This window comes from Enhydra lutris, unplaced genomic scaffold (genome assembly GCF_002288905.1).
Source record: "Enhydra lutris kenyoni isolate GAN:26980312 unplaced genomic scaffold, ASM228890v2 scaffoldscaffold2, whole genome shotgun sequence".
Classification (NCBI taxonomy): domain Eukaryota; kingdom Metazoa; phylum Chordata; class Mammalia; order Carnivora; family Mustelidae; genus Enhydra; species Enhydra lutris.
In genome coordinates, this window is record NW_019154086.1 from 32547841 (window position 1) to 32565893 (window position 18053).

The 18053-nt window shown below is 36.7% G+C and overlaps 1 protein-coding gene across 1 annotated transcript in view; it reads right to left on the reverse strand.

The window, feature by feature from the left end:
- The window catches only part of LOC111146101 (leucine, glutamate and lysine rich 1), a 173937-nt gene that overhangs the window by 91706 nt on the left and 64178 nt on the right, over positions 1-18053 (reverse strand). Inside the window, exon 5 of the mRNA XM_022501491.1 lies at positions 3655-3830. Within this exon, the coding sequence (XP_022357199.1) occupies positions 3655-3830 (176 nt within the window). The remainder of the gene's footprint in view (positions 1-3654; positions 3831-18053) is intronic.

An 18053-nucleotide genomic window follows, 5' to 3' on the forward strand; every position in this document is an offset into this window, starting at 1 on the left:
ATGAAATCTTGCCATTTGCAATGATGTGGATGGAACTAGAAAGTATTATGCTAAGTGAAATAAGTCAATCAGAGAAAGACGAGTATCATATGATCTCACTTTTATGTGGAATTTAAGAAACAAAACAGAGGATCACAGGGGAAGAGAAGAGAAAATGAAACAAGACAAACCAGAGGGGAGACAAACCATAAGAGACTCTTAATCAAGGAAACAGCCTGAGGAATGCTGGAGGGAGGCAGATGGAGGCATGGGGTAAATGGGTGATGGACATTAAAGAGGGCATGTGATGTAATGAGCACTAGGTATTACGTAAGACTGATGAATCACTGACCTCTACCTCTGAAACCAATAATACATTATATATTAATTGAATTTAAATTTTAAAAAATATTTAAAAAAGAAAAAAATAAATAAATGGAATACCACACCATAAAAAAATCAGTGCAGCATATTCATGTGGATCTAAATTTATATATATAAATATATTTAATATATTAGTTATATATGAACAAATTTATTTAAACTATAAGAACATTAATTTTCTTCCCTTATTTTAAGGCTACAAGGCTGCCACCAGGAACACTTCTTTAGGATAAATGTGTGGACATACGTTTTTACTTGCGGGGAGGTGGGGCATAAATACCAAAGAAAAGAATTTCAAGGATCATTGGATATGTGTATATTTAGTTTTATAAAAAATACCTGTCAGATCTTTTTGCAAAGTGGCTATAATATTTTATACTCAAACCAATCTGCGTAAGAGTTTAAGTTGCTTTCCTTCCTCACCAGCATTTGCTGTTTTAAATCTTTTTCATTTTAGCCAATTTGGTGGGTATGTACTCTTGACATTTGCATTTCCCTTTTGACCAGTAACACTGAGTGCTTTTTCATGTCCTTATTGGTCATTTGTACATGTTTCCTTATGAAGTGTCTGTTCAAATCTTTTGGCCATTTTTGATTGGATTTTTTTGTCCTATTATTACTGATTTGTTGGTGTTCTTTATGTAGGCTGGACAGCGGTTTTTGTCACATATTTTTAAAAAATATTTCTTCTGTCTGTGGCTGACCTATTCGTTTTCTTAATGGCATCTTTTGATGAATAAGTTTTTAATTTTGATAAAGTTTAACACATCAATTTTTGGTCTTTTTCTTACTTCTTTGCCCTATCCAAGAAACCTTCACTTACTACCAATTCATGAAGACATTTTGCTCTATTTCTTTGATATTTTTAACTTTTATATTTAGTTCTATGATTTAGCTTGAATTAATCTCATGTACAATGTAATGTAGGAGTTGAGGTATATTTTCCCATATGGGTGGGTATTCAGTTGTTCTACTACGATTTGTTGAAAGACTTTCTTTCTCCCACTGGATTGTTTTGGCACATCTGTCAAAAGTGAAATAATCATACAAATAGGATCATTTACCTGGCTATTTTATTCCATTGATCTATTGATGATCCAGATGCCATAATACATAATAAATCTTAGAGACAGGTGACATTAATTCAACACTGTTTGGAGACCTTTAGAAAAGTTACTTTTTAGTTTATTATCTTTTTAGCTTTATCTTTTTGTATTTATTGGTTAGTCATTGCTTTATGAGTTATATATCCTTTTTAGTCTACATATAAAATATATTGCATCATATCACATAAAATACAAAAGTACAACCATTTGTATCTATTTACTCCTTCCCTCCATCCTTTATGTTCTAGCTGTCATAAGTTAAATCAACATACTTTATAAAACCCACATATAATAATTCCTACTTTAGATAAGAATATACAACTTTTTTAATTCAAAGGAAAAAAGTCTTTAATAATACTTACCCATATTTATCACTTATGGTACATTTAATCCATCGCAAGGGCCCTGGGGTTCTGTTCACTTTTTTTCAATGTTTATCTCTCTTCTTCAAAATGAATAATTTCTACTGATCTATCTTAAATTCACTGGTTATTTTTTCTATAATCACAATATGCTATAGAAGTCTATCTAGTAAACTTTTATTTCAGATATTGTATTTTTCCATTCTTGAATATCCAATTTTTAATAGTTTCCTGCTGAGATAGTCTATCTTTTCATTCATACTAGCTTATTTTCCTTTATGTCACTGAATATAATTAACAGGTAATTTGAAATCTTGATTAGTTATTTCTATCATCTGGATCAACTCAGGGTAGGTCTCTGCTTATATCTAATCTCTTGAGTATGGGTCATGTTTTGTTGTTTCTTCCCAGATCAAGAAATTTGGGGTTATATCCTGAACATTGGGGATGTTATGTTATGGAGACCCTGAATTCTGTTATGTTCCTCTAAAGGGTAGTGATTTTGACATTGTTTTATTTTAATAAGCAGTTAACTTGGCTGAACTCAAACTGTAAAATATATCTCCCCTTGGGTAAGCAGCAGTGAAAATATCAATTATCTTGGTCTTTGGTGGGTTGTTTCAAGTCTTCCCTGTGCACATGTATTTCAGGAATAGGCCAAAAATTAGAAAGAGCTTATATGCAAACTCTGAGCTCTCCCTCTCTGATCATCTCTTTTCTAGAAAATTCTTTCTCAGAGGCTGCCTTAATCTGTGTTCTCCAATCTTCAAGCCAAAAGACTATAGATTTCTATCAGAGTTTTAGCTTTCTGGCATCAACACACTGTACCTGCCCTCAATCTAATAGCCGTAAACAACAAACAAAAATAAAAACAAAACCCTAAGGAATTCACCCAGTTCCATTTTCTTCTTTTACCAACAACAACAAAAAAATCGTAGCCTTTTAGAAAAATGCCTCAGTTTTAGGTTCATAGAAAACTTAAGCAGAAAGTACAGAGAATTTCCATATAACCTCTGTCTCCACACATGCATAGCCTCTTCCATCATCAAAATCCTGCACCAGAGTGCGACATTTCTTACAATCAATGAACCTATACTCACACATCACAATTCCCCCCAAATCCTTAGTTTATATTAGGATTCACTCTTGGTGTTTACATTCTATGGGTTTTGACAAATGTATAATGACATGTATCCACCATTATAGTATCATACAAAGTATTTTCATTGCTCTAAGAATCTTCCATGCTCAACGTATTCACCCTTCCCTCACACCCTGGCAAAAACAGATTCCTTTACTATATCTATAGTTTGACCCTTTTGAGAATGTCATTTATTTGGAATCATATATTATGTAGCCTTTTCAGATTGGCTTTTTTCACTTAGTAATATGACTTCTTTCAATATTTGACATTCCCTCTGTTAGGTGCTTGACTTTGGTCACTCTCCAGTGTTTTTAAGTAGTTATTCTGTCCAGAATTTATCAGTTATCTGAGGGAAGGCTGATCCAACATGACATACTAAATCATGAACAGAAGAAAAAGTTTTAAAATACAAATTGGCACATCTAAAAGTAATAAACAGACCTCTGGTCACAGCTCAAGATAGATGTATCTGGTTTATTTTAGATCAGCCTATAATTATTGAATTTTAGGGTTCAAAGAAGTCATAATAGCCAGCTAGTTTACCAACCCCAACAAATTTAAAAGTTGATCATAAGTCCCATCACATAAAATGAAGTATAAGTATTATCTCATTACTTATGTACATATAGCAAAAAAAAAAAAAAAAAAGATGATTACATTCTAAATATACACAACAAACCTGTAAAGGCTGTTTCACTTATGGATTTAATTTGTAGAAAAACTTCTCCTTTCAGTGAAGTCCAGTTTTGAAAATTATCATATACTTCATTTTTAATACTGGTTAGCTCCCTTTTAGTAAAAGTAAGTAATGAAAGAGTCTTATTCCAGAAATATTTGTACTCCACCAATCTTTGACTGTAAAACAGTTTAAAAAATTAGGAATTTTAAAAATAGCAAGGATAATAACAAATATTTCTTTGAAAAAATGGTTTTCTTTGAAAAATGGTTTAAGAATGACCATATAACCTACTGTCTAAGTGGAGACAATTTTGAACATAAAAGGAGGCATTATTTGTATTCTTTGAGATGACAGATATAAACTGGGAATATCCCAGGAAAACAGGTATATGGTCACCCCAACTCATTTCCATTATTTAACTATAAAGACAGCTAACTTTTCCATACACGTTAATTCAATTAATGTTTTAAATTCATTAACAGTAAATACTTAGTGAAGAAAATTAGGTCAAAGTGACATAACCACAGAGACAAAATGAGAATCTCAGATTCATAGACAATATTCTTGCTACATACCATGGTTCTCCATGCTGTATGAAACCTGGGGTAACAATAAAGAATACCTTTTAAAGTGATTGATCCAGTGCTTTTGCTTCATGAAATGTCACAGTTCAAAGTAATCACAGATGTTTTGCAATCTCAGTGATTTTATTACTTCGGATGTCCTGGCTATAATTTACCTAATAGTCAAAAAAGATTCAGGCATAGATCTGGGAGTTATTAGCAAAAAAAGTGGTGACTGAAGCCATGGAATTGTAATTATTTGGTTAATAATTATCTTCCTGGGGGTACCTGGGTGGCTCAGTTGTTAAGCATCTGCCTTCAGCTCAGGTCATGATCCCGGGGTCCTGGGATCAAGCCCTATATCAGGCTCCCTGCTTGGAGGGAAGCCTGCTTCTCCCTCTCCTGCTTCCCCTGCTTGTGTTCCCTCTCTCATGGTCTCTCTCTGTCAAATAAATGGATAAAATCTTTTTTAAAATAATGATAATAATCATCTTCCTGGATGGACTGAATCTATGATGCAGAGACTAAATCTGTCTTATTCATCACAGTTTCCCAAACACCTAGCACAATATTACCACACAGTATATGCTCAGCAAATACTGCCGAATGGATAAATGAGTAAAAATAATAGATCACCCAGGTGGAGGAATGAAGAAGCGAGAAGGGTTGAGGATAAAACACTGGACAACACTAACGTATATGGGACTGAAACAGAAAAGAATGCCTCAAAAAAGACTAGGGAGTAAAAGAGAAGAAAAACCAAAAGAATAATATCTGAAATCCAGGAAATACGAGAATTTAAACAAAAAAGTAGTGGTCAGTGTTTAAGCCTTCAATAAACACTGAACAGAGTCCACTGTATCTGGTATTAAGGAGGCCTCTGGTGATCTCAGAGAGAGGCATTAGGTAGGAAAGACAGGGCAACAAAGTGGAAGTGACAAAACAGGTGATACCAGCAATCAAGAACCTTGACTTAAGTGGCAGGAAGAGAAGGAGGAAAATGCAGAGTAGAATGGTTTGTTAAGATAGGAGACACCTAAGCGTGCACACAGCTGAGTAACAATACATGTACAGTCAGAGGCTAAAAACACAGACAAGAGATGCAGTGAATTTCTTGTGCAGTCCTAGAAAAGACAGAGATAGGGTAGAGGCTGAAAGAGTAGCCTTTGTCAAGAAAAAGGGTGGTGTCATTCTATTGGTAACTATGGTCCACCTGAGTGATCAGAAGCCACAGGGGATGCCTCACTCAGCATGCAGAGCTGGAAGCTAAGAGAGATGCTAAAACTGGTAAGACAGGGAGAGAAGAGCTATGAACTAAGTCAAGGTCAAGGGGCTAATGGTTTGGCGTAAGGCAGCTGCTGAGAATAAGCCATGTGGATGGGAGTCAGGGCTTACAAGGATATTTAACAGAAAAAAGACTGGATGTGGATGCAGGTGCTTCTGTAAGGAGAAAGGCAGAAAACAGAAAATTCAAGGTTGTTAGCCATAAAAAGATCAATGTTCTGTGGAGCCTATATCTTATAGGATTAGTGGTGAGTGGAAGGAGAGCTTTCTTGAAAAACAGAATACAAGAATGATATCTACATGAGGCACCTGAGTGGCTCAGTTGGTTAAGTGACTGACTTGATTTAGGCTTAGGTCATGATCTCAGGGTTGTGAGATTGAGCCCCACCTCTGGTCCCATGCTAGGTGTGGAACCTACAAGATTCTCTCCCCCTCTCCCTCTGCATCCCTACTCTCTCTCTCTAAAAAAAAAAAAAAAATGTCTATAAATTAGGTTAAAAGTGTGCAATTATCCACAGAATGAGAAAAATCATTACAAATAAAAATTTTAAAGTTGATGAATTCCACTAATATCACAAAATATAGGAAAATAATATAACTTCCTAATAAGTAACAGCTCTATAATACCTTTTATTTTTTAAAGATTTATTTATTTTTAGAGAGTGAGCCTGGGTACCATGCACGAGTGGGGGTAGTGGGAGGGGGAGAAGGAAAGAATCTAGAGCAGACTCTGTGCTGGGTACAGAGCCCAACTTAACCAGCTTAACCTATGTGAGCCACCCAGGCATCCTATTTGCAATTTTTGTATTCATGCTCTTGTTCATATGAGAATCATTTTATATAATACTTTATGTGGAGAAAATATAAAAATAATGTAGATTTTCATCTAGCATAGCCATTAGTTTTTCATAATTCGTAATTTTGAAATTCTTTCAGCTTTATAGTTCATTATTGATAACACTATGTAAATATTATACATAGTCCAATTTGGAAAAAACTTATCAAATTTCTTTATATGATTATAAGATTAGGAACATTTCAAGTGTTTTAGAAAATGACTAGACAGGGCACCTGGGTGGCTTAGTGGGTTAAGCCTCTGCCTTCGGCTCAGGTCATGATCTCAGGGTCCTGGGATCGAGCCCCGTACCGGTCTCTCTGCTCAGCGGGGAGCCTGCTTCCCACCCTACTCTGCCTGCCTCTCTGCCTACTTGTGATCTTTCTCTCTGTCAAATAAATAAATAAAATCTTGAAAAAAAAGAAAGAAAGAAAGAAAATGACTAGGCTTAAATTGACTTTGAAATGAGGAAGTTCATAAACTAATCTATCTTAGATGCCCTTGATGTGGTATGATTTTTATGTTGTATTCAGTGATAGTAGCTTTTGTAAATCAGCAAGACACTTAAATCTTTCTTCAATGTATTTGAATAATTAACTCCATTTCAGTAAATGGATTATGAAATAATCCTTTCAATATTTAATTGAAAATATTTCTTTCTCTTAACGAATTCACCTGTAATATAATCTGAAAAAAGTTACAATTCTTTGTCAAAATAATTTCTATACTTAAATTAATCTTTATTGTTTTTATTCCATTAATTTTTTTAAAATTCACATACACCCAAATTTTTCGTCGGTGATATCTTGCTTGTATTATTGAAGCATTTTAGAATGTCTTTCCAAATGGCAACTTTAATAGTGTATTCCCAACTCAATTTTCCCTTACTCAGATTCACAAAATGCTTGTGACTACTCCACTGGCACACCAACATCAGAAGTTTAAGAAAGGGGAAATCAGACTGGAAAAAGAAAGAATTTTAACCAATTACAATTAGGTCATCTTACTATTGCTAGAGGCCCTCAGAACCTTAAAAGGGGCTGCCGAGTGAAGGGGTCTGAAATTTGAGCATCATTGAATTCATAATAAAGGCTGTGTTTATAACATTGATTTCCTTTGTGAAATAGGAAGGAAGATACATAGCTGCAGAGAAATGAGTAGTCGAAGCAGAAGAGTGAGGAGTTAGAATAGTGCTGGAGGAACTAAAGGCTTGGTGTTTCATAATTTGTAAGTATGAAGACTGAAAGTTGTAAGGGTAATGACAACTACATGAGCAGGGGTAAAAGGAGTTGGAATATTGGAAACTCCTCTAGACAGAAACATCCTCCACATAGAAAATCCGAAAGAATACACACACACACACACACACACACACACACACACACACACACACACAAACAGGATGATGAACAAACAGGTTCATCAATGTCACAGGATAGAGGATATATGATCCATATGCAAAAATCAGTGTTATGGCTATATACGAATGGTAGTCAATCACAAAAATAAAATTAAGAAAATGATCCCACTCATAATAACATCAACAATAATAAAATACTTAGAAATAATTTATAAAAGGAGTGCAAGACTTATACAGGCATAACTTGGAGACATTGCAGGTTTGGTTCCAGACCATCACGATAAAGCAAACTTCACAATAAAATGAATCAAATGAATTGTTTGGTTTTCTAGTGCATATAAAAGTTACATTTAGGGGCGCCTGGGTGGTTCAGTTGTTAAGCGTTTGCCTTCGGCTCAGGTCACGATTCCAGGATCCTGGTATCGAGCCCCACATTGGGCTCTCTGCTTGCAGGAAACCTGCTTCTCACTCTCTTCCATTTGTGCTTTCTCTTACCATCTCTCTCTCAAATAAAGTCTTTTTAAAAATTAGTTAAAAGGGGCGCCTGGGTTGCTTAGTCGTTAAGCATCTGTCTTCAGGTCAGGTCTTGATGCCAGGGTCCTGGGATTGAGCCCCACATCAGGCTCCTTTCTCAGCGGGAAGCCTGCTTCTCCCTCTCCCACTCCCCCTGCTTCTGTTCCCTTTCTCACTGTGTCTCTCTCTGTCAAATAAATGCATAAAATCTTTTAAAAATTATGTTTACACTATAGTCTATTAAGTGTGCAGAAGTTTTAAAAACAATGTATATATCTTAATTAAAAGTACTTTACTGCTAAAAAATGCTATCATATGCATTTTCAGTGAGTCACAATCTTTTTGCTGGTGGAGGGTGCTGCCTCCATGTTGATGGTCTGCTAACAGATCAGGGTGATGGCTGTTGAAGGTTTGGGATGACTGCAGCAGTATCTTTTTTTTTTTTTTTTAATCGTACAAAAAGGTGATTTTGTTTTCTTTTTTGAAAAAAGGGTGATTTATTAAAGTATGGGGACAGGACCTGTGGGCAAAAAGAGCTGCTGCCCTGGGGTTTTGAGGATGACTGATTATACATTTGGGAGTTGAGGGAGGTAAGTAAAAAGGAAGGTTTCCAAAAGGACTTTAATATGCTAAAGAGGACATAAAATAAGACAGCAATGAAGTCTGCCATGCCAATTGACCCTTCTTTTCACAAATGATTTCTCTGTAGCATGCAATGCTGTTTGATAGCATTTTACCCACAGTAGAACTTCTTTCAAAATTTGAGTCAGTCCCCTCAAATCATGCCCATCATTTTAGCAACTAATTTTATATAATATTCTAAATCTTTTTTGTCATTTCAACAATCTTCCAAGCATCTTCACCAAGAGTAGATTCCATCCCAAGAAGCCAGCTTCTTTGCTCATCCATATGAAGCAACTCATCTACTAAAGTTTTATCTTGAGATTATAGCGATTCAGTCTTATATTTAGGTTCCACTTCTAACTCTAGTTCTCTTGCTTTTTCCAGCACACCAGTGACTTCTTTCTGAAGTCCTGAACTCCTCAAAGTCATCCATGAAGTTTGGAATCAACTTCTTGTAAACTTCTGTTCATGTTTATATTTTGACCTCTTCCCATGAATCACAAATGTTCTTAATGGCATCTTAATCTTTCCCCTGAAAATTTTCAGTTTATCTTTCCCAAACCCATCAAAGCAATCACAATCCATGGCAGCCAGAGCCTTACAAAATGTATTTCTTAAGTAATAAGATTTAAAAGTCAAAATTACTCCTTGATCCATGGGCTGCAGAATGGATGGCATGAAAACATTCACCTAATTGTACACGTCCATTAGCGCTCTTAGATGACTGGGTGCATTGTCAATGAGCAGTCATATTTTGAAAGGAATATTTTTTTCTGAGCAGTAAGTATCAACAATAGGCTTAAAATATTTAGTAAACCATATTATATACATATTTGCTTTCATCCAGGCTTTGTTGTTTCATTTCTAGAGTACAAGCAGAGTAGATTAAGCATACTTCTTAAGGGCTCTTGAATTTTCAAAATTATAAATGAGCATTGGCTTCAACTTAAAATCACCAGCTGCATTAGCCCCTTACAAGAAGAATCAGCTTTTTTTTTTTTTTTTTTTTTTGAAGCTTTAAGAACAGGCCTTGACTTCTCTCTAGCTAAAAAAGTCCTAGGTCACATCTTTTCCCAATAGAAGGCTGTTTTTTCTAAATTGAAAATCTGTTGTTTAGTGTAGCCACCTTCATTATTTTTCTTAGCTAGATCTTCTGCAAATTTGCTGTAGAGCTTTGACATCAGCACTTGCGGCTTCATCTTGCTCTTTTATGTTATAGAGATAGCTTCTTTTCTTAAACGTCATGAACCAACGTCTGCTAGCTTCAAACTTTTCTTCAACAACCTCATGCCTTTACCAGCCTTCATAGATAGAACTGAAGAGTTGGGGCCCTGCTCTGGATGGGCCTTTGGCTTAAGGAACGGTTGGGACTGATTTGATATTCTATCCAGACCACTAAAACTTTCTCCATATCAGCATTAAGACTGTTTTGCTTCCTTATCATTCATGTGTTCACTGGAGTAACACTTTTAATTTCCATCAAGAGCTTTTTTTTTTTTTTTGCATCCACAACTTGGATAACTGTTTGGCACAAGGGGCCTAGCTTTTGGCATATCTTCGCTGTTTGTTTGTTTCCTGATTTCAAGTTTTTATTTAAATTCTAGTTAGTTAACATATATAGTAAAATTGGTTTCAGTTGTAGAATTTAGTGATTCATCACTTCCATATAACACCCAGTGCTCATCACTAGTGCCTTCCCTAATACCCATCACCCATTTAGCCCCTCCCACCCAACCTCCCTCCATCAACCCTTAGTTTGTTCTCTATAGTTAAGAGTCTCCGGGGCACCTGGATGGCTCAGTGGGTTAAAACCTCTGCCTTCGGCTCTGGTCATGATCCCAGGGTCCTGGGATCGAGCCCCGCATCGGGCTCTCTACTCAGGGAAAGCCTGCTTCCTCCTCTCTCTCTCTCTGCCTGCCTCTCCGCCTACTTGTGATCTCTCTCTTTCTCTGTCAAATAAATAAATAAAATCTTTAAAAATAAAAAGAAAAGAGTCTCTTATGGATTGCTTCTGCCCCCACCGCCACCTTTTTTTTCCCTTTTCCCTATGTTTATCTGTTTTGTTTCTTAAATTCCACATATGATTGAAACCATATGGTATTTGTCTATCTGTGACTGACTTATTTCACTTAGCATAATACACTCTAGCTCCACCCACATCATTGCAAATGGCAAGATTTCATTCTTTTTGATGGCTGAGTAATAGTCCATTACACACACACACACACACACACACATACCCCTTCTTTATTTATTCATCAGTGGACAGACATTTGGACTCTTTCCACAACTTGGCTATTGTTGGACATATCATGGTTTTTGACATGCCTTCCTCACTAAGCTTAACCATTTCTAGCTTTCCATTTAAAGTGAGAAATGTGGAATTTGCATAGAGCCATAAAAAGACCCCAAATAGCCAAATCAATATTAAGGGAGAAAAACAAAGCTGGAGACACCACAAACACAGGTTTCAAGATACATTACAAAGCCGCAATAATTAAAACAGTATGGTATTGGCACAAAAATAGATACATAGATAACTGCAATAGAACAGAAAGCCCAGAAATTAACCCACAATTATTTGGCCAATTAATCCATGACAAGAAGGCAAGAATATGCAACAGGGTCGGGGGAGACATCTAGGGAAAACTGGACATTTACATGCAGAAGAATGAAACTGGACCACTTTCTAACACCACACAAAAAACAAACTCAAAATGGAGTAAAGACCTAATATGAAACCTGAAACCACAAAAATCCTAGAAGAGAGCACAGGCAGTAATGTGTCTGACATAGGCAAAAATGGACTATTGGGACTACATCAAAATAAAAAGCTCTGCACAGTGAAAGAAATCATCAATAAAAGAAAAAGACAACCTACTGAATGAAAGAAGATTTGCAAATGCTACATCTGATAAGGGATTAATACCCAAAATATATAAAGAACTTATACAATTCAAAACCAAAAAATAAAAACAAAAAACCGAACTCATTAAAAATGGACAACGGACCTGAACAGACATCATTCTAAAGAAGACCTTCATGGCCAACAAACACATGAAGAAATGCTCAGCACTACTGGTTATCAGGGAAATGCCAATACAAACCACAATGAGATATCATCTGTCAGAATGGCTAGTATCAAGAAGACATGAAATAACAAGTGTTTGCAAGATGTGGAAAAAAAGGAACCCTCATCCCCTATTGGTAGGAATGTAAACTGGTACAGCCACTGTAGAGAACAGTATGGAGGTTCCTCAAAAAACTAAAAATAGAAACATCTTGTGATCCAATATTTCCACTACTGTATATTTACCTAAAGAAAAAGAAAATTATAAGTGAGCATTGACATGTGCTAATTCAAAAGATATATGTACCCTTACATTTACTGCAGCATTATTTACAATAACCAAGATATGGAAGCAAACTAAATGTCTATTGACAGATAAATAAATAAGGAAGATAAAGTACCTCTAAACAATGGAATATTATGCAGTCATATAAAAGGTTGAGATCATGCCATTTGCAAAAACATGGATGGACCTACAGGGCATTATGCCAAGGGAAGTACATCAAACTAAGAAAGTTAAATACCATATGATTTCACTTGCATGTGGAATCTAAAAATAATAATAATAATAATAAAATAAACAAACCAAAAGTGAATCAGACCATGTTGTCTGATTCCATATATCCAAAAATGTCCAGAAAAATGCAAATCTATAGAAATGGAAAGAAGATTAGTGATTGTTAGGATGGGTGGTGAGAACAGAGATTGAGTGCAAATGGCATGAGAATCTTGAGAATGACTCAAATGTTCCAATATTGGATGTGGTAAAGGTTGCACAACTTAGTAGGTCTTACAATGTAAAAATCATTACATTGTGCTCTTGACATGAATGAATTTTGTAGTAAGTAATTGTATATCAACAAAGCTGTTCAAAGTAAGATGTGATATGATAAACTATGAGATTGAGGCTACAGAACAAAATAAAGCCAGATGACAGTCTAGATGGACAAATTACAAAAGTAAGGGGGCACTTGGGTGGCTCAGTCACTTAAGCATCCAACCCTTGCCTTTGGCTCAGGTCATGATCTCAGGGTTGTGAGATCAAGCCCTGCACTGGGCTCCATGCTGGGTATGGAGCCTGCTTAAGATTCTCTCTCTACTCTACCCCTATCCTGACTCTTAAAACAAAAAACAAACAAACAAACGAAAAAGTAAGTACTTTATATTTCAAACAATTTATGAAAGATTCACAACAGGAATCCTCTAAAAATAAACACTTCCTAAAATATTTCAAATATGGATTGATTTGGAGCACTGGAATACAGATTTATGTAAAGTAAAGCATACTTATATTCCATACTACTTTTTAGTGTCCATTTTACAGACCTTCTAAACTTAATTTCCACTCTCAAAGGCACTCTATTCTGAATAGCAGATGTGCTGAGCCAGCTGAGGCAGACCACACCTACTCCTGACCACCTCCTTGTATGAGGAAGGCTGGAAATGATGTCAGGAAAAACAGAGCATGAAGAACATTTTTCTGGAGGCTAGGTGATTAAGGCCCAATTGCAATTAAGTAAATGACAGAATAATTTTAAAAGAGCAATGCGACTCAAGGACATAGTTCAACGTTCTATTGTAAGTTTCTTTTGGGAAGCCTGTGTGACTCAGTTGGTTAAGCATCTGCCCTTGATTCAAGTCATTGGGATACAGTCCCACATCTGGCTCCTGGCTCAGCAGGGAGTACTGCTTCTCCCCCACCCTGTCACTCCCCCACTGCTTGTGCTCTCTCTCTCTCTCTCTGTTACCTCTCTCTCTGACAATTAAATACAATCTTTAAAAAAAAAGAGAGAGAGAGAGAGGAAGTTCTTTTTGGGCTCCACAAATAAAATGATTATATCTAAGTACCTAAATCTCATGCTTCTTTTCTTTGCCATGTTTAGAGAGATGATAAGCTCCTTTTCTTCTGTATTCTAGTAGATATTTTTAAGATATACAACTTTAAAATTAGCTTTTAGTAATGCAACAAAATCACTGACCTTATGAATCTTGATTTTATTTTCACCAGATTGCCTGTTTCTACTCAATGTACCTACTAGTGAGGAATAAAACCAGTAATCGTTTCTATTTGTATATCATAAACTTTTATTTGTACTAAGTGTTTAGTTAAACGGTTACTTCCAAAATTGATTTTTAGTAAATGCTATGTTTTTATGTAAGTCAGACCCCAGACTCCCAATTTGTAATCTTTTAGCTAAAAATAAACAAAAGTCACATATCTATTGAAAAATTTTTAAAGAAAATAAGCAATTAAAAGTATAACTCAAAATGATAAAATTAAAACATAATAAAAGTAACAAATACACCTGTTTTTTCAAGAGTTTAAAATGCTACAAAACCACATGTAAAATCTTAATATTTTGAAGCAGCATTAATTATTTAATCTAGTTCTGGCCTAACCTTTAAAATTTAGTGCATCTTACCACCCACTATGGCATTAATGGATAAAATAAATGGGACTTCCTTAGCAGACCTGAGCCAGAGATATTGGAAGAGCCAAGTTTGAATACTGGTTGGCCTAACTAAAGTAAAGAACTGGAATCACCTGCTGGTTCAATACCAGATTTCTAGGACAGGGCAGAAAAGATTTCTGATGACAAAAACGATCATCTGTTTTATGAGTAGACTCATTGATTCAAAAAGTATTTCTTGAGCGTCATTAGGTGCAAGGCATTTACGAAAGGTAGTTGAGGCAGATGATCACCAGATAGTATATTAAAAAATTATTAGCCCAGGTAATTTTTTTAATGGAACAATGTTTCCAGCAACAACTAGTAGATTGGAAAAGAAAAGAAAGGGAACTAACATTCAAAATATTCATTCAGGGGGGGAGGAGTCAAGATGGCGGAGAAGTAGCAGGCTGAGACTACTTCAGGTAATGGGAGATCAGCTAGATAGCTTATCTAAAGATTGCAAACACCTACAAATCCAACGGGAGATTGAAGAGAAGAAGAACAGCAACTCTAGAAACAGAAAATCAACCACTTTCTGAAAGATAGGACTGGCGGAGAAGTGAATCCAAAGCGACGGGAAGATAGACCGCGGGGGGAGGGGCCGGCTCCCGGCAAGCGGCGGAGCAACAGAGCACAAAATCGGGACTTTTAAAAGTCTGTTCCGCTGAGGGACATCGCTCCAGAGGCTTAACAGGGGTGAAGCCCACGCGGGGTCAGCGTGGCCTCAGGTCCCACAGGGTCACAGAAGGATCGGGGGTGTCTGAGTGTCGCAGAGCTTACAGGTATTAGAACGGGGAAGCCGGCTACAGAGACAGAGCCGAGGAGTAAGCTCTAAGCTCGGGGTTACCTTGAACCGGTCGCAGGCTCGGTCAGCTCGGAGCGCGGCCGGAAGCAGGGTGACGGGAGTAAATCGGAGCTGTTCTCTGAGGGTGCACTGAGGAGTGGGGCCCCGGGCTCTCGGCTCCTCCGGGCCGGAGACCAGGAGGCCGCCATCTTCATTCCCGCCCTCCAGAACTCTATGGAAAGCGCTCAGGGAACAAAAGCTCCCGAAAGCAAACCTGAGCGGATTACTCAGCCTGGCCCCTGGTAAGGGCAGTGCAACTCAGCACGGGGCAAAGACACTTGAGAATCACTACATCAGGCCCCTCCCCCAGAAGATCGACACGAAGCCCAGCCAAGACCAAGTTCACCTACCAAGGAGTAGTTTCAATACCAAGGAGAGCAGCGGAATTCCAGAGGAGGAGAAAGCAAAGCACGGAACTCATGGCTTTCTCCCCCTGATTCTTTAGCCTTGCAGTTAATTTTTTTTCTTTTTCAATTTATTTTTCTTCTTCTGCTAAATTTTTTTAACTTTTACCCTTTTCTTTTTTAACTTTTTTAACTAGTTTATCTAATATATATATATTTTTTTCCTTTTCATATTTTTTCTTTATTGGTTTTCTTTTTTTAATTGTTTCTTTTTCTTTTTTTTTTTTTCTTCTTTCTGAACCTCTTTTTATCCCCTTTCTGCCCCCTCATGATTTGGGATCTCTTCTGATTTGGCTAAAGCATATTTTCTTGGGGTTGTTGCCACCCTTTTAGTATTTTACTTGCTCCTTCATCTACTCTTATCTGGACAAAATGACAAGGCGGAAAAATTCACCACAAAAAAAAGAACAAGAGGCAGTACCAAAGGCTAGGGACCTAATCAATACAGACATTGGTAATATGTCAGATCTAGAGTTCAGAATGATGATTCTCAAGGTTCTAGCCGGGCTCGAAAAAGGCATGGAAGATATTAGAGAAACCCTCTCGGGAGATATAAAAGCCCTTTCTGGAGAAATAAAAGAACTAAAATCTAACCAAGTTGAAATCAAAAAAGCTATTAATGAGGTGCAATCAAAAATGGAGGCTCTGACTGCTAGGATAAATGAGGCAGAAGAAAGAATTAGCGATATAGAAGACCAAATGACAGAGAATAAAGAAGCTGAGCAAAAGAGGGACAAACAGCTACTAGACCACGAGGGGAGAATTCGAGAGATAAGTGACACCATAAGACGAAACAACATTAGAATAATTGGGATTCCAGAAGAAGAAGAAAGAGAGAGGGGAGCAGAAGGTATATTGGAGAGAATTATTGGAGAAAATTTCCCCAATATGGCAAAGGAAACAAGCATCAAAATCCAGGAGGTTCAGAGAACCCCCCTCAAAATCAATAAGAATAGGTCCACACCCCGTCACCTAATAGTAAAATTTACAAGTCTTAGTGACAAAGAGAAGATACTGAAAGCAGCCCGGGAAAAGAAGTCTGTAACATACAATGGTAAAAATATTAGATTGGCAGCAGACTTATCCACAGAGACCTGGCAGGCCAGAAAGAGCTGGCATGATATATTCAGAGCACTAAAAGAGAAAAACATGCAGCCAAGAATACTATATCCAGCTAGGCTATCATTGAAAATAGAAGGAGAGATTAAAAGCTTCCAGGACAAACAAAAACTGAAAGAATTTGCAAATACCAAACCAGCTCTACAGGAAATATTGAAAGGGGTCCTCTAAGCAAAGAGAGACCCTAAAAGTAGTAGATCAGAAAGAAACAGAGACAATATACAATAACAGTCACCTTACAGGCAATACAATGGCACTAAATTCGTATCTCTCAATACTTACCCTGAATGTTAATGGGCTAAATGCCCCAATCAAAAGACACAGGGTATCAGAATGGATAAAAAAACAAAACCCATCTATATGTTGCCTACAAGAAACTCATCTTAAACCCGAAGACACCTCCAGGTTTAAAGTGAGGGGGTGGAAAAGAATTTACCATGCTAATGGACATCAGAAGAAAGCAGGAGTGGCAATCCTTATATCAGATCAATTCGATTTTAAGCCAAAGACTATAATAAGAGATGAGGAAGGACACTATATCATACTCAAAGGAACTGTCCAACAAGAAGATCTAACAATTTTAAATATCTATGCCCCTAACGTGGGAGCAGCCAACTATATAAACCAATTAATAACAAAATCAAAGAAACATATTGACAATAATACAATAATAGTAGGGGACTTTAACACTCCCCTCACTGAAATGGACAGATCATCCAAGCAAAAGATCAACAAGGAAATAAAGGCCTTAAATGACACACTGGACCAGATGGACATCACAGATATATTCAGAATATTTCATCCCAAAGCAAAAGAATACACATTCTTCTCTAGTGCACATGGAACATTCTCCAGAATAGATCACATCCTCGGTCCTAAATCAGGTCTCAACCGGTATCAAAAGATTGGGATCATTCCCTGCATATTTTCAGACCACAATGCTCTGAAGCTAGAACTCAATCACAAGAGGAAATTTGGAAAGAACCCAAATACATGGAGACTAAACAGCATCCTTCTAAAGAATGAATGGGTCAACCAGGAAATTAAAGAAGAATTGAAAAAATTCATGGAAACAAATGATAATGAAAACAGAACGGCTCAAAATCTGTGGGACACAACAAAGGCAGTCCTGAGAGGAAAATATATAGCGGTACAAGCCTTTCTCAAGAAACAAGAAAGGTCTCAGGTACACAACCTAACCCTACACCTAAAAGAGCTAGAGAAAGAACAAGAAAGAAACCCTAAACCCAGCAGGAGAAGAGAAATCATAAAGATCAGAGCAGAAGTCAATGAAATAGAAACCAAAAAAACAATAGAACAAATCAACGAA